Source organism: Denticeps clupeoides, chromosome 11 (genome assembly GCF_900700375.1).
Source record: "Denticeps clupeoides chromosome 11, fDenClu1.1, whole genome shotgun sequence".
NCBI classification, from domain to species: domain Eukaryota; kingdom Metazoa; phylum Chordata; class Actinopteri; order Clupeiformes; family Denticipitidae; genus Denticeps; species Denticeps clupeoides.
Window position 1 is genome coordinate 21047318 of NC_041717.1, and position 20698 is coordinate 21068015.

Below are 20698 nucleotides of genomic sequence, written 5' to 3' on the forward strand. Positions count from 1 at the left end.
ATTTGTATGAATGCATCTTCCTGTTACTTCAATTTCTGAATTATGATTTAAGCTTTAAACATTTGTGTGTGTGTATGCTTGCGTGTGTGTGTGTGTGTGTGTGATTGCAGGTCAGCAACTGATGTTGACCTCGGGTCCCACCCATGTGCCCCCCCAGCCCGGTTACCCCGGCTACGGCTATGCTGCTCCTGGTTATGCCGCACCGGGCTACGGGTTCAACATTCAGCCTTAACCATCGACCCCCAAGCCCCTACCCCCCTCTGTGCTGTGAATTCTGGGAAACGTATGCCTGCGAGATACCTCTAGATCAGCAAACCCCGCACACTGCACAGCATGAGTATCGTTACAGACGCGCAAGAGGCCGTTGTAGTATTTATCTGACTTTATTTTCTGTATTTGGTCACTGTTACACTGGGGCACGGAGCCCCTCAGCAGCTTTTTAAGAAATACATTATATTTTTAGATGAATTAAATGAGTATGCTTAATCTAGCACTGAGCAGTAGGACGGCTGTATTGGCAGAGGGACGCATGCCTGAACCCGCGGAGAAGACGAAGAAGAAGAAGAACCCTGTACGCCGCGCTCTACCCGCCCGCCTGCTTCACTCCTCTGTCTGTGCAATAGAACTCTTTCCTGCTCTTGTCAGAATAACCGGGCCGCGAAGCGCTCAGAAGGTGAACCGCGGGCCGGGAAGGGGGTCACGCTTTGTTTACAGCGACGCCGAGGGACGTCCAGTGCAATCACAGTGTGCGTCTGCCAATGAGCGCCACTGAATCTCCTCTCCGAAGTCGGACTCCAGCAAGCAAGGGACCTGCGGTGCTGTAAAAGCGAAGAAGATATATTTGGGATTTCTACCTGCCTGTAATCACCTCTGTGTCAGGATTTCGAAAGTCAATCATACGTGATAGATTTAGCAGAATGCATAATTGAAGATATTTAGTCTAATTTCAGTGTCACAATAAGCCATATGTGCTGTCCGCAGTTTGCCATTGTAGTAAACGAAGCGTATTAATTTTATAGAAAAGAAAGTCGTTCAGAAGAAATCTATTTAAAAACGAGAACGCAGAGCTGGCAGCAGCCGTTTTGGGTTGTGAGACTCGGCGAGGAGGACAGACTCACACAGTCCCACACGTCCCTGGACCTCCTGCCTGCCGGAGGTCTGCGCTCAGACAGAAGAATAAAGTTTACACGTACATCACTGAACACAGGGTGTGTGTGCATCTGTTTTCACCCCTACTTTAATGTGGAAAAGGGAACTGGCCACACACACACACACACAAGAGCAGGGAGAGTTTTAACAGATCCAAGGCCAGCAGAGATGCTTTAGTTCATATCCAGACTCACTGAAACATTTTGGATCTGCAGTCAGGGCCACGGGTCGTTGAAAGTGGGACCCGTTCGACCACATTATAGCCCCAGGAAAAGTGCATATTCAGCTGAATGATGATCGTGTGTGATGCATGATGCCAGGCACCATTGAAAAAAGGTCACATTGCTGGAGTTCACATGCAGCACCTTACAAACCACTGATTATCCAGAGCGCTTTACAATCAGTACTTACAGGGACAGTCCCCCCAGGAGACACTCAGGGTTAAGTGTCTTGTTTAGGGACACAATGGTAGTAAGTGGGGCCACCCGGCAGATGGGGCCTTATTCATTATCAGTTCCTGGCAGCGTCTGTAAGAACACTTCTGATTAGCTCTTGCTTTATTATGGCTGTTCAATTCATAAATACTAGTAGATCAAACACACAAAAAACATAATCTCATGGCAAAGGTCATTTGTCAAATCTTCATATTTGCAATATTCATGCAATCCAAATTATTATGCACAAGCACTTAAGAAAAGAATGAAAGAAATCAACACATTAGTTGGTAAACACCTTAAATATGTTGTATGGATATTGTGCGGCCATAAATCATGGCTCAGCGCTGCAGGAACTGCATGTACTAATAAAACCACCAGAAGGAGCCTTCATTTTTCAACTCTTAGTTGTACCAGACGTTTGAGAAAGGGTCGTAGTTTCGCCGTGGTTTCACGGGAAAGAGAATAACTTCAAATTCGACTGATGGTTATAAATAAACGATTGAACCATTGAAATAAAATTAATCATCAGTCTGCTGCTTTAAAAAAGTAAAGACTGTCTAGATCGCCAGTGGAATCCAGATGTGCGCGTCCCTGTCGCCTTAAAACCGGCTATAAACTCGAGGTAGAGGGGGGGAGAGAGAGAGAGAGAGAGAGAGAGAGGGAGGGGCCCCGCCCTGTCTGTAAAAAGGGGCGTGGCCGGCGCCGATGCGCGTCTGGGCGTCGCCTGCGTCTGGCTCCGCGCTCTCAAACAACAGCGTGAAACCACGTCACCAACAGACGCGGTGATCCTAAAATATATATATACATATGTCTATTTATGTGTATATATATATATATATGTAGGTGTATATATAAGAACAGAGAGTCGCCGACGCCCCGCCCACCCGTCTCGGGAGCGCGCGCGCACAATCCGCCACTTTCCGTCCTCGTCACTTTCCGTCAACTTCACCATGTCCGAGCGGAGCGTCCAGCCGCCCCGAGTCCTGGCCGCCGCGGCCGCCGGAGGGAGAGCCGCGCAGACCCACCCGGGCAAGGGCATCCTAGCAGGTGAGCGCCGCCAACCTGCTGCTGCTGCTGCTGGACGCGTGTGGAGAGTTGTCCTCTCCATCCGTCCGTCCCCCTCTCCGCGGTCCAAAACTCCGGGGCCAGAACCAGGAGGCTGCGAAACAGCACAAATCTCTAATTTATGTGGAAAGTCTGGGGGGAAAAAGCAGGATGCTGTTCAAACGAGTAGAGCCACGTTGAAAACTGTTACTCATCAGAAAGGTACTCTTCTTCTACTGATTCTGCCAATTGTGGAGGCAATTGTCGTGCTTAGGGAACATTTTTCTGTCTCTGCAGCTGCTTGTTCGCCAACACGGACGTGAAATTGGACAGAAACTGGACATTTCCAACTTTGTGGAAATGTGCAGAGTAATAGTTCCATCTTTTGAGCCTGTAGCCGGTACGTGTTGGAGACACAATGTCTGCTGGACCCCTCCATCTTGGAGAAATATTGGGTCTCAGTCTAATTGGTCTAAATTCAGCCTAATACGGAGATAGCACGGGTGACGTGTCCCCGGAGCGTCCCTGTTCTCAGCAAGGCCTTCGTTAGTTAATTAAGTACATTTCGGTATTATTGTCCCTCTGTGTCGTGACGAGGGGACGCTGCAGTGGTCTCTCCAGGCCGGGCGGAGGATGCTTCAGGGAAATCCTGCCCAGGCAGCGGGGGTCATAAGAAAGGTCGTAACTGATCGTCTGATCACCAAACGCTCAGTCTTACGGTACATTCGTAATACCATATATATTATATTATGCCCATTATGCATGATGTACCCTACACTTAATGCCACGTGTCACTGTGAATTGGATATTTAAAAATTATTCACCACTTTTGTGAATAAACGGGATGAGACGATCAGTGCATAGTAATGTTTCATGTAAAGTCGTGCGTTATCATTGCGGAGGAATCCAGTGTAGATGTGAGAAGGTTTCTGTTGAGAAACGGCATGTAAGGAAGCAGAATTTTTTATTTTATTCCATTAGCTGTGCAGCACTTTATAAATAATGTTGTAGCTGTGAGTTTTTACAGCTATTTAACTCGGAACCCGCGTGTCCTCCACGCTGTGGGCAGATGGCCGGTCCCTTCAGACAAATCACAGGCAGAAGTCCCATCGCTTGCGCTTCTTGACTCGGCTCGGCTGAAAGCCACGCCCTTCTCAGGACGGAGGGGCGTAACCGGCTCAGACCGAGACCCTGAGCGTTAATGCAGGCTGACAGAATTTCAGGCTCAATATCTTAATTACCAGTCAGGTCACAGGGGTGGCACTTCTGTCCCTGCAGCCCACTGATCAGCTAAGTGCGTTTTACGTAACGACATTAGGGAGGCTGGAGTCTCGCACACACACACACACACACACACACACACACACACACACACACACAGCGGCTTCATCGTGGGTGATGTTCTCTAAAAACCTTCGCTGTTATCTACATCACAACGCATCTATAACACAGCAGTGTCAAAATTGTGACGATGATGATGACGATGATGACGATGCGAATGTACACGAACTGTTTTTTTCAGTTGATGGACCCCCCAATTTTTTTATTTTAAGAGACTGTAAAAAATGTTCTTCTGCTTCGTCCCACGATGCTGTTCATCGGGAAGCAGGAAGTCGCTCTGATGATGCCCGACCCTGACTGTGTCTGGCTCCACGTGCTTCGTCCTTTCAGCCCGAATCCCTCTTTCCTTCTTCCTCTCGCTCTGTAAGAAGCTCTGTCTCTTGCAGGCTTCTTTTTTAACTCCGGCCCCGTGAGAACAATCCCCCGATTCTTTAGCGTCTTTACAGACGCAGGAAGGTCTGACATTTTTCCTGGTCCCTATGGAAAAAAAAAAAGCTGAAATCACAGGAAACCATTTGAAATACTCGAAACGAACGTAACTGCGTGGTTGTGGATATTTTAGAGTTTGTAGTAAAGGCTGCTGGGGGGCATCAGCCACAAATTATTCCCAAAAAGCTGCTGAATCAGCCGTCCACTCAGATGTACAGTGTGTACGAAACGATCAACAACCAGTCCGAGTTGCGTCTGAATCAACGTTTTGAAAGATCAGCACGTTTTTCAGTATTTTTGTGTATGTGTGGAGTCATCACCACGCCGTCCTCACAACTACATAAATATGAAGGTGGTGTAAGGTAGGTGGTGTGTATTTTTATTGCTAGACAGGTGGGTTTCTTTTTACACACACACACACACACACACACACACACACAGAATGAGAAATATGCCTCATTAAACAAATTGGCCTGGTGTGTGAGACACACGTGCTGTCCAAACATAAACAACATCTGACGGGACGTCAGGAGACACAATTAAACCTCCTCAGATCCTCGGCCAGGAGACAGAGATGGAGGGATGGAGAGATGGAGGACGGAGAGGAAGAACCGCGGTTAATTAATTTGCGAGTAATAGACTACATCAATTTACTCTCTGCTGATTTTCTGGCCAAATCAACGTGAAGGAAGCGTAAAAAAAAAAAAAAAACGTGACAGATGAGAGCTGTGACGGAGTGGTAATTAACTCCAGTATAGTGTGTGTGTGTGAGTGTGTGTGTGTGTGTGTGTAATAGAAAGAGAGAGCGATCCCATTGCAGGTATCTTTGCAGGCTATTAGTTTCGAATATAAAACATCTCACAGCCGTGGGCGGCGAATCAGCTGCTTTTCTGCTTCTTGAGTGACGTTCTGAATCTAAATCAAAAGCAGCATGTACCGTATTCGCATTAAAAGAAAAGGTGTCATGTCGCAGCTTCATTACAAAATGGATTAAATGCAGAATTCCTCTTCTGAACTCTACGCCCGTCGCTGCAGTCATCTTCCCCTCTATCCTGACTAGTCTCCCAGTTCCTGCGGCTGAAGAACATCCCCACGGCATGATGCTGCCACCACCATGCTTCACTGTAGGGATGGTATTGGCCTGGTGGTGAGTGGTGCCTGGTTTCCTCATAACGTAGTCATACCAAAGACCAGAGAATTTTGATTCTCGTGGTCTGAGAGTCTTTCAGCTGCCTTTCGGCAAACTCCAGACAGGCTGCCATGTGCCTTTTAGTAAGGAGTGGCTTCCATCTGGCCTCTCTACCATATTGGACTGATTAGTGGATTGCTGTGGAGATGTTTGTCTTTCTAGAAGGTTCTCCACTGTCCACAGAGAACCTCTGACAGAGTGAACATTGTGTCCTTGGTCACCTTCCTGACTAAGGCCCTTCTTCCCCGATCACTCAGTTTAGGTGGCTGGCCCTGGTGGTTTTGAACTTCTTCCACTAATGGATGATGGAGGCAACTGTGATCATTCGGACCTTCAAAACAGCAGAAATGTTTCTGTGAATTCTCTGGATTTGCCCCTCAAGACGATCCTGTCTTGGAGGTCAACAGACAATTCTTTTGACATCATGCTTGGTTTGTGCTCAGACATGCCTTATATAGATGGTGTGTGCTTTCCCAATCAGGTCCAATCAACTGTTTTTTCCACAGGTGGACTCCAATTAAGCTGCAGAAACATCTCAAGGATGATCAGAGGAAACAGGAGCCACCTGAGCTTCATTCACTCTCTAGCTTCAAGTAAACTTATGAGTGAAAAAAATGTGGGAAAGTACACTACACTGTACGTAGGAGTAGATACACAAAAAAAAATACACAATATACACAAGCCACAAGCTGGTCTGCAACCACCAATAAATAGCAGTGACATCAGTTCAGTTGGCTACTTGGTTGGTGTCTGTTAGGACCTTAAGTTTCACGAATCAGCACCAGAGATGGTTATTAAAAATGTCAGGATCCGTGATGGCAGGACTGACGAACGTGGCGATGTAGTGATAAATAAACATGAACAGGAGTGACCAATAAAAAGAGAAAAAGACACAACAAGGAAACATTTATACACAGAATAAGAGGAGAACAGAATCAGGAAATCAGGAACATATCAGCCATGCCAGCACTGGAGACGATTATTTAAAAATGTGGGAATCTTCAATGTTGATGCTTATTATAATCTGTAGATGTGAAGAAGTTCAAGTCGACGAGGTGCAACAATGGACACAGTTACACCACTTTGAACAAACAAGGCGTTTAATCCAATTAACACGTGCACCAAGACACCAAAAAGGTCCCACAACCTGACAAGGACATGAGACAGTACATACATTTATGCAATATTACAATTAGTCACAAATCAGAACAGTCAGGAAAACAACAATGACAGTACAAAACTCCGGACCGAACCACGGAACCGGAGTCAGATCGTGACACAAGGATCGTTTGTTGTCTGGATAAAAGCTTTTCACTTTCGATTTTCCTGCTTCCTTCAGTATGAGAAGGGTGCAACACACACACACACACGCACACACACACACACAGAGTCAGCATAGTAGCTCTGATCTGTTGCCTGAGGCCTGAGCTTCACATCAAACCTACTATATTTTGAGTCCCCATTTCCCATCACTGTCCTCTTCCTGCGGCGCTTTTTTCTACTGGGGAGCGTGTGAGTGTGTGTGGATACCAGCGACGTTATAAAATACTCTCATGTATACGTTATCATATTAATCATTTTTGGACAGTGTTGATGCTGAATTTTCTCGCTCCCACATGTTCTGGGTCTCCAGTGGTCCTGGGGGCAAAAAGAATAATTAATTGAAATGAACGAAGTCCTTGCTCTTCCTCGTGTCTCAAAGGGATCCCCAGGTGGGTGACAGTGACGCTACGAGAAGAAGGCTGAGACGTTTACCGCCTCTCCTCTGCGTCTTGTCTTGATTGTCATTGTGTGTGTGTGTGTGTGTGTGTGTGTGTGTGTGTGTGAGAGAGAGACAAGGATATGTACGTTCATTTCATTTGACATTATGAATGCTGTCAGTAAATTAGTCTGCACTCTTCCCATCGGAATCTTTACTTTACTTTACTTTACTTTACTTTACTTTACTTGGCAGACGCTTTTATCCAAAGCGACTTACAAGAGGAGGACACCAGCAATTCTCATTCGGTTTCTATAGATTTTGAGTTACAAAAACTAAGAGCCCTGATAAGGCCTAACACAGTGGTAGACAAATTTTGTCTACCAAATTTTTGTCTACCAAATGCAGCAGCACGACTAATCCTCAACCTTCCCAAATTCTCCCACACCACCCTTCTGCTACGTTCCCTCCACTGGCTCCCAGTAGCTGCACGCATCAGGTTCAAAATACTGATGCTGGCCTACAAAGCCAAACATGGAGTAGCACCATCCTACCTCACAGCCCTTATTACACCTCACACTGCACCTCGTATACTCCGAGCCTCCAGTACTGCTCGCCTGGTCCCTCCATCTCTGAAGGTAAAAGGAAGACGCTCATCTAGACTCTTCTCCGTCTTGGCCCCTCGGTGGTGGAATGAACTTCCAGCTCAGTCACTGAGCACCTTCAAACGACAGCTCAAGACCTTCCTCTTTAGAGAATATTTAGATTAAATTGTAATTTTCTTGTTGTCGAACTTGTGTACAGAATCTACAACAGAGTGAATTAAATAGATGTATTCATAGTTGGGGTCCTAGTGAACCGGAATTGATCTCTTCATCGATGGTAACTTGAAAGCACGTTGTAAGTTGCTCTGGATAAGGGCGTCTGCCAAATGCCGTAAATGTAAATATAAATGTGAACTGCTTCTTAAAGGTGGTCGTAGTCTCGACTAGTCGAATGGAGCAGGACAAGTTGTCCCACCAGCCAGGGACAATGACGGAGAACAGAGTTGATTGGGATCGGAGACCCCGTGAAGAGGGAATTTTCAGCCTCCTCGTCTTGGTCACGTTTTAAGTAGTATAGACACAAAAACGATACACATTTATACTCGTTCATTATATATGAATCAGAAAAAGCAGACAAGAGTTCACTTACGGAAACACGGCAAAAAAAACAACAACAACAACTTGCTCGGTGGGCTTGTAAAGCTCTTCTGGGACGATTTATGGACGCGGCAGTTTGAGGGCCTGTAATCAGTTCGCAGCAAAACACCCCGTCTGCCAGCTGAGGTACGCGCTGTGTGTATGTGTGTGTGTGTGTGTTCGAAGATTGATTTATTCAATTGAGCCAGAAGAAGTGTGTGAGTGTGCGTAGAGGAGAGAGAGTGATGGAGGACGGGAAGATGGCCGAATTGGGGGTCTGTAGGACGTTTATTTCATTTAAAATATACAAGTGTGTGTGTGTGTTTGTGTGTGTTTGTGTGTGTGAGACATCCACATTCCAAGTCTCCATTCTATGAGAATTTCTTCTTCTCTCCCCATGTTTGTTGCGGTGCTCCTGGTTTGAATAGGCAGATACGGGCCTGAGACGCTGAGTGTGACTGGGGGGCAACCTGAGTGCAACGGAAGGAACAGATCTGCTAATGGAATTATAAAGAGAGAGAAGAGAGAGAGCGAGAGAGAGAGAGAGAGAGAGAGAGAGAGGAAAACATGATATTTCTGATTTGTACTAAATGGTTTTCTTCAAGCTTCTTACAGAAAAGAAATTACAAATAACGCAATTACGATTAGAACTAAATGTATGAGTCCAAATGTGTGTTCATCATTAATTAACTAGTGTGTGTGTGTGTGTGTGTGTGCCAGGTGGTATTGCTGGTGGCATTGAGATCTGCATCACCTTCCCTACGGAGTACGTGAAGACCCAACTACAGCTGGACGAGAAGGCAAATCCACCCCGATACCGAGGAATCAGTGAGTACACACACACACACACACACACACACCTCTGTGGATTTTATTATGGTTCAGTAACAGATTCTACCCATCTGTCCACACACTCGCTTTCATTTTACGTCCCCCGCTGCCGCTCTCTCCTGGACGACGATGTGGAGTCGCTCTGTTTACCTCGGTCTGTTCAAGTGGAGCATTATCTGCTGTTTTTCGTTTTCTCTAATTTTAGTAATTTATATTCCGCCTGTAAAAAATACAGCATTTTGTTTACTTCCAGTAAATATTGTGCTACAGTAAAAGAGGGAATATTGATGTCACGCCTACGGACTTATGGGGAAGGAAGCGCAGAAGCAGGACACGCTGGGAATGGGTTTTATTACAACGAACAATAAATAAATACAAATAAACAATGGCGCAGTGGCCGAAAAGGATTTAAACACAGGGGAGAAGTAAAACTAACCGGCAGGCGTGTGGCGATTGCCAGAACTCAAAAACACACATTCACATACGTGCACTAGGTCCACTAAAATGTCGTCCCTTCCAAAGGGGCGGAAATGTCTGGCTTTTAAGCGCTGTCAGGATTGGCCACCGGTGATGAGCCCCGCTGCAGTCAATCCTGACAATTGAAAACCTGTCGGTCACATTTTGATACAGCGGCACGTTGTGGCCTGCAGTTTGGGTTGCTGTTTGGTTGTGGTAACGTTGTGCCAATGTTGTGCAGAGGACTGTGTGAAGCAGACGGTGACGAGCCATGGCGTAAAGGGGCTGTACAGAGGACTCAGCTCCCTACTCTATGGATCCATCCCCAAATCAGCCGTCAGGTACACACACACACATGCAAATACACACTTCATTGCATTCACATTTACTCCCTCACAGACACAGACTGGTGACCTTTATTATGCAGCAGCTGATTGCTGCCGTTGTTGGGTTATTTCTGTGTGTGTTTATGTGTGTAGATTCTGACTGCTGTCTCGTACCTGCAGAGCGTAAATTACTCTCTACATGCATAGTAGTGCATGTGTGTTTGTGTAATAAATCGTAATGCTTGTGTGGATCTGTGTGTTTGTATCATAAATGGACAGTCCATTTAGCTGTGTGTGTGTTTGTTTGTATCATAAATGGACAGTCCATTTAGCTGTGTGTGTGTGTGTTTGTATCATAAATGGACAGTCCATTTAGCTGTGTGTGTGTATTTGTGTGTGTGTGTGTGTGTGTGTGTGTGTGTGTGTGAGACATATGTGACATAAATGGACGGGCGCAGTGGTGTGTATACTCGGAGCTGTCAGTCACCATATGCCCTGTGGAAGTCTGGGAAATGAACAGTGCAGTGAGGCCTTCATCAGCACTCAAAACCAGCAGCCCCGTCTGACAGCAGACAGGCTTGTGTGTGTGTTTGTGTGTGTGTGTTTGTGTGTGTGTCTGCTGTAATATAAATCTATAACATCAGATCAATTTCATGGGAATTATTAACCTGGTTCACACATCTAGCTTGGAATGGCATGACTGTGTTCATAATAACTCTTTACTGTTGTGCTAAATTATTAATATGACGTAATAGAGCCACTCCCAGCATTTCAGAACCACCTGCATTAGTTACCGCTGCTACGGCGTGTCACGCATTTGCCATGATATCAGTCTGAGGAAATATATAGTTCAGAAACGTCCAAGGCGGGTGACAAAATATTCCGCTGTGGAGAATCATATTTGGCCTTGGAGAATGTTGAATAATATTTTACTGTTTGGTAATTGTGTATTGATCAAATTAACCAGAAGTGTTGTGTATAGGACGACAAATTAAATGCATGCAACTTATAAGAACTTACAGTGGAATGAACAGAGTATTTCTGATGTGGTATATAGCCTCGATATTTAAAAAATAATCTTTTATCTGTCCTCAGCTAAACCCTAATCGGAAAAAGCAGCCCGCTCCACAGCAGAAATACCCCATTCTCCCGTTTTTAATCTCGTTTTACCCTCCTGGATGGGTCCACCAGCCTTCATAAATCAGTGCGGTCGTGTCCCTTCTCTTTGACTGGTGACTTTCCGTAGAGTCGCGTCCCTCCTGACTCCGCCCCTCCTCCTCCCATCCCCCTCGCTCCTCATTAGCTGATTGAACTCTGGGACGGATGACAGGAACCAGGGATGGAGAGGACGGGGCTTGTCCTTGTAAACGCCTTACTCTAATGGGGACTGCGCCATTAGGCTGTCGCCGTGACAACTGAAGTGGTCGTGACTCACTTAAGAGCCACGCCCACCTCCTGTTCCAGTAGCTTTCTGTCTGTCCAGCAACATCTAGAGTACGAAATCTAATTTGTGACCTTACTCAGGTGTGACAGAGAAACCTTTTTTTATGTGTGTGTGTAAATAGGATTCTAATAAATTTAAATTCCTCACTTTCCTCACACATCGCCTGAGATCTTCACGTATTTATGAAAGCTGGAGGCTTCTTCTTCAGATAAATCAGACCAGGCTGATTTATTGTGCTCTTTCTCGGCCGAGGTGAGGCGGGAAAATCGATATCAGCTCAGTTCATCCCTCAACCAGCCTACACAGGCCTGAGCAGGGATCTGCTGGACCTGAGAAGATGCCTCCACGGTGCGCTGGTCCCTTTGGTCCTCCTGATGTTCCTGCAGCAGTTATTATCTAGTTTTATTTATAATTATTCAATTGGAAGGATTATTTTGTAATAGTTCCTAATGAAGTGCGGGAAACGGAGACTGCAAACAAATACAACTGTGAACCAGAAGACCCAGGTTCAAACCCCACCTACTACCACAGTTTACCCTAGCAAGACACTTAACCCAGGGGGGGACTGTCCATGTAACTGTCCCTGCTCTGGATAAGGGCGTCCGATAAATGCCGTGAAAGTAAATATTTGTAGAATTGTTATTAACATAACAAAAACAATAATACTAATATTTACTATACTCTTATTGCTGGTACACATAATAAAGAAATTATTTACAGCAGCATTTACCAGACACCCTTATCCAGAGCGACTTACAATCAGTAGTTACAAGGAAAGTCCCCCCCTGGAGACACTCAGGGTTAAGTGTCTTGCTCAGGGACACGATGGTAGTAAGTGGGATTTGAACATGGTCTCCTGGGTCATATGTGAGTGTGTTACCCACTAGGCTACCCCCCCCCCCCCCCCCCCCCCCCCAACTCAGACTTTATTTATTAGCATTAATGGACATGTGTAATTATTGAACATATTTATTTTTAATTTGTGCATCGTGGCTCTTGGTTGCTATGGACGCATGTGTTTGTGTAGTGTTGTGTGTTTCCCAGCAGGTGGCGCTCTTGTGTCTTAGGTCCATTCTTAGGTTCAGCTTGACTTGTCTCTCTCGCTCGTTCATGTCCGCCTCTAGGCTTCCTCCCTTCTTCCTCCGGAGTGTGTGTGTGTGTGTGTGTGTGTGTGTGATTCCGGTCTATATATAGCACACACCTCTGAAAGGGCCTCCGCGGAACGTTAATAAATAAATAATATTCAAGTGACAGCGACGCGGGACCTGACGCTGCCATGACAGCAGTTGCTGTGGCGCCGCTGGGGTTCCGCAGCAGCAGCAGGAAGTTGTTTTTGAGGTGTGTGTGTGTGTGTGTGTGTGTTGCAGGGTGCCTGGTAGGTGGCCCCTGGCCTCGCTGATCGTAATGAGGATGTTTCTGCATAATTGAATATGAGCAGGTCTGCTTCCGTGTGAGAAGGTCTGCGCAGGGCTGTTCTTTTTTTTTTTTTTTACAACAAAGTGAAGTGATTGTCACATGTGATACACAGAAGCACAGCACACGATGCACACAGTGAAATTTGCCCTCTGCATTTAACCCATCACCCTGTGTGACCAGTGGGCTGCCATGACAGGCGCCCGGGGAGCAGTGTGTGGGGACGGTGCTTTGCTCAGTGGCACCTCAGTGGCACCTCGGCGGATCGGGATTCGAACCGGCAACCTTCTGATTACAGGGCCACTTCCTTAACTGCTAGGCCACCACTGCACCACTGTTCCTGCCCTGTTATATATTATGTATGCTTCTTCTCGTCAGCATGGGCTAAAATCTTGACTCGCAGCTACACTATCTGTACGAAGTTCAGTGGTGTGGCGTCTGTATATGTTAATATGCCGTTAATATGTAGGAGTGCGAGATCGCATATGTACCCCGGGATTTAGCAATTATGTGATTTTCTTGCTCTTTCAGTTTTCCTCTCCATAAACCACTTTTATGGAACCACTTCTCGTTGATGACAATGAAGGCGTTTAACTGATTCATGGGTCTTTTTCGGACTATTTTTACATTGTAGAGCAAAAACCAGAAAAGAATAGTCGGAACTACCAATAATTTCCCAGGACGCACCATTTCTGTGTCTAGCTTTATATGCTAATGAGGAGGAGAGAGGAGGGACGAGGAGGAGAGCGGCCTATAGAAGTTGAGGGGACATTCGTGGAGATTACGTCATCAACACCATTCACCAACCACAATGTTTGCCGCAGACAGGAAGTTGTGTCTGTGTTTTTTATTAAAATTAAAATTGACCCACTGATTCAGTCTCACATGACAAAAATACATTTGTGCTGATTTTTACATCCAATCACTGAGCAACTGCAATGCTTCACACATTTGATGGTCAGTGGAGATAATGTTTTAGGGGAGGGGTGGGAAATTCTCAGCATGGAAAAAGCATGAGAAACGGGAGGTAACCTTTCCCCTTATGATGTCATAAGGGGACAAATTCCAGATCTGACCGTCTGAGCTGCCGCTCTCTGAACGGTGAAGCAGAATGACCAAAGCACTCTTTATACATGTTGCCATTTCCAGCCACTGCAGGACCATAGACTGGCTGGGGGAACTCAGATTAATGATAGATGATCTCACAAAGTCACATTTTCATATCATGGGACATTTAAACTGCTTATAATGGTGACAGCAGGGCACAGACGTCCTATATCAGATTGTGAAAAACAACCTCGGGTGTCACGAGATGACTTGGGGCAGTAGTGGCCTAGCGGTTAAGGAAGCACCCCCATAATCAGAAGGTTGCCGGTCTGAATCCCTGAGCAAAGCACCGTCCCCACACACTGCTCCCCGGGCGCCTATCATGGCTGCCCACTGCTCACCAAGGGTGATGGTTAAAAGCAGAGGACACATTTTGTTATGTCACCTTGTGCTGTGCTGCAGTGTTTCACAATGACAATCACATCACTTTCACTTTCTTTCACTTTCATGTCTTAAATGCAAGGAAGAACGAGGGAATTATTTCCACCTGTTCTGGGAATGCAGACATATCTCACACTACTGGTCCTGCATAGCCATGGAGATTAGCAGGGTTCTCAAAGTTAAAAAAGATCCAGGGCTCTTCCTCCCATAAAATACAAGCTGCTGGACAATCTCCTACTTCTGGCACATAAAGGAGTGCCAAATGGAGGCCTCAAGGAGGCTCCTCCTACCGTAACCCAGTAGTACAAGATTTTTTCTGATGTCCCCATGAAAGCATATGCTCAGTCAACATGGAAGATGCTCTGGGCCCCACTTTTGGGTCATCTCCCAGGCCAACTCTGCAGAGTGCTTGCGAAAGGACAGCTTTCTTTTGAATGGTCACCTTCTCCAACCAAACCAAAATGGACCCAAGCTGACTGATGCTGATGGATTTATGACTGGAATGTACTGATGGTGCGGGGTGGAGGTCAGAAAATAGGGGCGATTTAATTTTTTTTTAATCACCCGTTTCTGTATTTTGTGGTTGTGTTGTTTGTTATTAAAAAAATTAAAATAAAATAAGTAAGAAAAGGAAAAAAAAAAAGCAGCCTCCATACAGTAGGCATGTCCAAACATTTGATATAAAATGTCTGCGCGGTGCGTGGTGTATTTCTGAACGAATGAATCCTCTGCGCTTGTGTATGTCATGCAGGTTTGGTGTGTTCGAGTTCCTCAGTAATCAGATGCGCGACGAGGCCGGCCGGCTGGACAGCGGCCGCGGGTTCCTCTGCGGGCTCGGAGCAGGGGTGATGGAGGCAGTGCTCGTGGTCTGTCCAATGGAGACCATCAAGGTGGGACAAAAAAAATTGAGATTTTGAGAACTTTTTTTTTTTTTTGGTCATTTTCTAAATACTTTTTCCATATCTCCAGGTGAAATTCATTCATGACCAGACTTCAGCGAACCCCAAGTACAGAGGATTCTTCCACGGTGTGCGAGAGATCATCAGAACTCAAGGTGAGAAGCTGCACTAGGGGTGGGTTTATAATGGTCCTTAATATAAATACACAAAATAGAAATTATGAATGATATGTAAATTATTACCACTGGTGATGAAAAATTATGCTAATGCATCTTTATTTTCATTAGTCATGAGACTCTGGCACCCAATTACAGTCCATAAAAGTGGAGTTGCTTTTTGGAAATGAAGGGAACATGAATTAACCCATTTTAGCCTCTAACATATCAACAAAATGTGTAATTACATAATAGCATAATGATAACACATTCAGCAGTACAAAGATAAAGCATATAAAGCCTGATTAAACATGACATAATTATCTCTTTCTCCATATGCTTTTTTAAACAAAGGATAACAAACTGGCAACAAATTTCCATAAATTAATGCAAAATTCAGTATTAGGCTGTATTGATGAATGTTAATGACAGCTTCTGTCCAGCAGGCGGCTCTGGTCTCCAGATTCCAGCATGAACCAGTCAGAATGAAGACAGATCCCGATGCCGCATATTTTATGTCGACACTCTCTGTTTACACTCTTGTATGCTCGGCCACGCTGGATTAATGGTTATTAATTACAAATTAATTAATTGGGGCAGTGGTGGCCTAGCGGTTAAGGAAGTGGCACCGTAATCAGAAGGTTGCCGGTTCGAATCCCGATCTGTCAAGGTGCCACTGAGGTGCCACTGAGCAAAGCACCGTCCCCACACACTGCTCCCCGGGCGCCTGTCATGGCACCACTGCTCACTCAGGGTGATGGGTTAAATGCAGAGGACAAATTTCACTGTATGCACCATGTGCTGTGCTGTTTTGTATCATGTGACAATCACTTCACTTTTTTTTTTTTTTTATTGTCTCCTTGTGTAGGTATCCGGGGGACATATCAGGGTCTAACAGCCACCATCCTGAAACAGGGGTCCAATCAGGCCATCCGTTTTTTTGTCATGACCTCTCTTAGGAACTGGTATAAAGGTGCATAGTAATATTTTCTTTATGTAATACATTTTGACATCCAGTGCAACATAACCTTGAATTATTATTAATAAAATAAAATGGATGGATTTTGCACTGTGATGTAGGTGACAACCCTAACAGGACCCTTAATCCTCTGGTCACCGGAACATTTGGCGCCATTGCTGGAGCTGCCAGCGTGTTTGGGAACACGCCTCTGGACGTGATTAAAACCAGGATGCAGGTACTTGGTGCTTGTTAATGCTTGTAACTGCTTGCAATGCGTGGTACCTGTGATATTTTTTGGTGATAAAAGAACGAGTGAATTGGTTCTTTGTAGCTTTATCCCAGTCTGCACGTAATCTTCTCTCGCAGGGTTTAGAAGCCCACAAATATAAGAGCACCGCTGACTGTGCTGCTAAAATCCTGAGACACGAGGGACCGGCTGCGTAAGTCTGTGTGCAACAGGAAAAAATATAACATTTAAAATATAATGTCACCCCTCAGTGTAAATTCTCTATGCACATATACGGTATTATCAACATTTAAGAGTAAAAATTTGATTTTTTTTATTTATTATTCACACTTTCTCTCTTTTTGTCTCTTTTAGTTTCTATAAAGGAACGATTCCTCGCCTGGGTCGCGTGTGCCTGGATGTGGCCATAGTCTTCATCATTTATGAGGAGGTGGTGAAGGTGCTCAACAAAGCCTGGAAGACCAAGTGAGAACAACACACCTTCAAAGACCTCAGGATGTGGAGTCTACACCATGCAAAAGCATTCTGGGATACTGTGCTTAAATGATTGGCCCTGATGTAACCGCCATATTATCCGTTTGTTATGAGTTGCCTTATGACGGCGGGACTCAGCCCAGCCAGTCCAGATGTTCTCTCTGTTTCTAAGACCAACACAGTTCAACCAGTCAGGTGGAAAGGGACCACGAGGACTGGACTGAGATCCGCTGCGTGTGACCTCAGAGACTGGCCCACTGTCTGGGAATTATTTACATATGTGTATGTCCATTGGTTAACGATTCTACAGAAATATGTAACAACGTTCTTTCCGTGCCTATTGGTCCACTGTGCGAGGTGTGGTTTACTGCCTGACTGTAGCTCTAATGACCTGGATGTGTAGCATTTTTATCCAGTCTCTTCTAACATGATAAATATTTAGAATTACCAAGTTTACCGACCAGTAGAGACATCAGAAAAAAGGTACAGTGCATTGAATATATAATAGAAGATACGTAAATAATTTAGAGTTTCAAAATAATAGCTTCTAATGTCACCCTTAAGGGTTCACGCATTATCATTTTACTGAAAAACATTGCTTTTCTGAACCTGCAGGTACATTGGATTCGTTTCACTTGTTGGCAATTGGTTTCAGACTGAATGTGTAATATTTTATTTCTCATTATTCCTGCTGTCACGATAGGAGGGACATTATTCATTTATTCAATTTATTCATTTTACTTACATTTTTAAAACCAAATATTGATGTATATTTTTTTGGAGGGAAATCAACTATAACTAGATTTTTAATTTTCTATATTTCCTAATATGTTGCACGTGCATCTGGTTTGACCATTTTTTATTCCTATGTATACATATTCATTCCATTCATATATATATACGAAAGTTGCATAAAGTGCTATAAAAACAGTCAACTTTTCCATTCATCTCCAGCTAGAAACTTGTGTCTCATGCTTTTTTGTGCATGCAGAAGATGTTATTTATCAGACAGGATGAAATATCTGTAATCGGCTGTGTTCACATTTTGAGAGCAGTGCATTGTGGGTGAAGCTGTACGTTGTGTGTTTAGCTGGACGCTTGCAGTGAGGGTGGAACCTTTGTCCTGTTTGTTGTTTGTCCATGCTGCTAGTCTGGTTGTGGATGTTGGTAGAATTGGTTCTTGACTCACCTCAGAGCGGATGTGCTGAACTCAGAGGTGGGGATTTAATTTATTCATTCATGAAATAAACCCATGAAGAGCTTGACGTTCTAGTTCTTTGCTGTAGATAGCTTTATAATATATAATTTACACAAATCAGGAATAAGGATAATGGTCCCAGAACTGAATCCTGGGGGTACCTCTCTATGTCCATACAGACACTGCAACAACAACAATTTAGTTTTTTTATAGTGGGCTTAATAATCACTACAGATGACACCCCTCATACATAGACCCTCTCTAGACACAAGGAACAACTCTTGAAAAAGAGAACTCACATGGAGAAAAGAATGGAAGAAGGGAATAATTCAGAGGGGATGCCCTTCCAGGGTAGCAGGAGCATGCAATGGGCACCACTGCAGTCTTACTTTTAACACTGGAGCCATAAGAATAGAAAGTCAATTATTTCTAAGATTGTCCATGCCAATGATGCCCAGAGTTATGAGTCCATCTTTGGACCGTGGGGATCTGGGTCGTGGTGGAGCCAGCAGTCCATGTCCACATCTGCACCTCTCTGGTGTTCTCATCACTGAACTCTGGAGGTGGTCTGGGCACTTGACTCAGTGCCTCGATGAGAACAAACAGAAACAGCGGCAGATGGTGGCATTGTTCAACTGGTACAGAATTACAATTTTATGGTGGTAAACTAGCGCAACAATGGCCTGGTACCCGAACTAGGACAGCCTAACTGAGGTGAGTCGAACACTGTCTAGGTTGGATTGGGTGGATTTAACAGTTGACACTGTGTCTGGGATTTTAACAGAACTCCAGGGTGTTTTCTGATTAGATTTTAACACTGAGACTGGTCCCGTAATTTACCCTTCTTTCCCGCGTTATTAAAAAAATAAATAAATAATCTGAGCTCTGTCACTAGCCTCGCGATAACTGCCACCTGCAGTAGTGTTGGTGCCAGTTCTCGCGAGATTCGCGCGTGAGGTCAGTTGATGAGAGACGACGCGGGAAAAAAGAAATAAAAACAGAAGTTTGAGGGAGTACAAATTCACAGACTTGAAGAGGAGATGTGCAGGCTGATAAAGAGGATCCTGGGCTATCTCATATGAAAAACAAATTTCCATAAATTACTGCGAAATTCAATATTTGTCCAAATTAGGCTGTATTGATGAATGTTAATGACAGCTGTTGTCCAGGAGGCGGCGCTGGTCTCCAGATTCCAGCATGAACCAGTCAGAATGAAGACAGATCCCGATGCTGCAGATTTTATGTCGACACCATCTGTTTACACTCCAGTCTGCTCGGCCACGCTGGATTAATGGTTATTAATTACGAATGAATTAATTGTCTCCTTGTGTAGGTATCCGGGGGACATATCAGGGTCTAACAGCCACCATCCTGAAACAGGGGTCCAATCAGGCCATCCGTATTTGTGTCATGACCTCTTTTGTGAACTGGTATAAAGGTGCATAGTAATATTTTGTTTATGTAATAATTTTTGGCATCCAGTGCAACATAACCTTGAATTATTATTAATGAAATAAAATGGATGAATTTTGCACTGTGATGTAGGTGACAACCCTAACAGGACCCTTAATACTCTGGTCACCGGAACATTTGGCGCCATTGCTGGTGATAAAAGAACGAGTGAATTGGTTCTTTGTAGCTTTATCCCAGTCTGCACGTAATCTTCTCTCGCAGGGTTTAGAAGCCCACAAATATAAGAGCACCGCTGACTGCTGTTAAAATCCTGAGACACGAGGGACCGGCTGCGTAAGTCTGTGTGTGTTGCAACAGGAAAAAACTACATTTAAAGTATAATGTCACCCCTCAGTGTAAATTCTCTATTCACATATACGGTATAATCACCATTTAAGAGTAAAAATTGGATTTTTAAATTTATTATTCACACTTTCTCTCTCTTTGTCTCTTTGTTTCTACAAAGGAACGATTCTTCGCCTGTGTTTCGTGTGCCTGAAGGTGGCGTTACACTTCATGATTTATGAGGAGGTGATGACTGTGTTAAATAAAGCCTGGAAGACTTTAAAAGACAAAGGCCAAGATATTTGATGACTGACAATATGAAAGACAAAGTCGCAAAACTCCCTTGATTTTTCCAAGAAATTGCTCAAGAGGTCAGATGATTCCAAGTGATCCAGACCTGTTAAGTTTTCTGGACTAGTTGGAAATGGAAAAAAGAAGAAGCTTTTCCAGGATGGAAAGTAATTTCCGATGCATTCTCGTAGAAGGTTGTATTGCGTTGTTATTTTGGAGGTACCTTAAAACAAGATTAAAACAAATGATGTCTGCCAGGACTACAGTCACTTAATAGAAGTTATGAACACTGTTCCAACACAGAACTAC

At 44.5% G+C, this 20698-nt stretch overlaps 2 protein-coding genes across 5 annotated transcripts in view; both read left to right on the top strand.

Annotated features, from left to right (window-relative positions):
• The window catches only part of cltcl1 (clathrin, heavy chain-like 1), a 29311-nt gene extending 28109 nt beyond the window's left edge, over nucleotides 1-1202 (top strand). For all 4 annotated transcript variants that reach the window (XM_028997133.1, XM_028997135.1, XM_028997134.1 and 1 more), the window contains one exon: nucleotides 111-1202. In XM_028997133.1, coding sequence (XP_028852966.1) covers nucleotides 111-232 — 122 coding nt within the window. In that variant the 3' untranslated portion in view covers nucleotides 233-1202. The remainder of the gene's footprint in view (nucleotides 1-110) is intronic.
• Nucleotides 1203-2286: 1084 nt separating this feature from the next.
• On the top strand, nucleotides 2287-20466 carry LOC114799495 (tricarboxylate transport protein, mitochondrial-like). Its single transcript, XM_028996193.1, has 10 exons — nucleotides 2287-2633; nucleotides 9190-9297; nucleotides 9998-10097; nucleotides 15179-15317; nucleotides 15397-15481; nucleotides 16350-16454; nucleotides 16562-16677; nucleotides 16809-16882; nucleotides 17044-17154; nucleotides 20280-20466. The coding sequence occupies exons 1-10, from the start codon at nucleotides 2537-2539 to the stop codon at nucleotides 20338-20340; spliced, it is 996 nt and encodes a 331-aa protein (XP_028852026.1). The 5' UTR covers nucleotides 2287-2536; the 3' UTR covers nucleotides 20341-20466.
• Nucleotides 20467-20698: the final 232 nt, after the last annotated feature.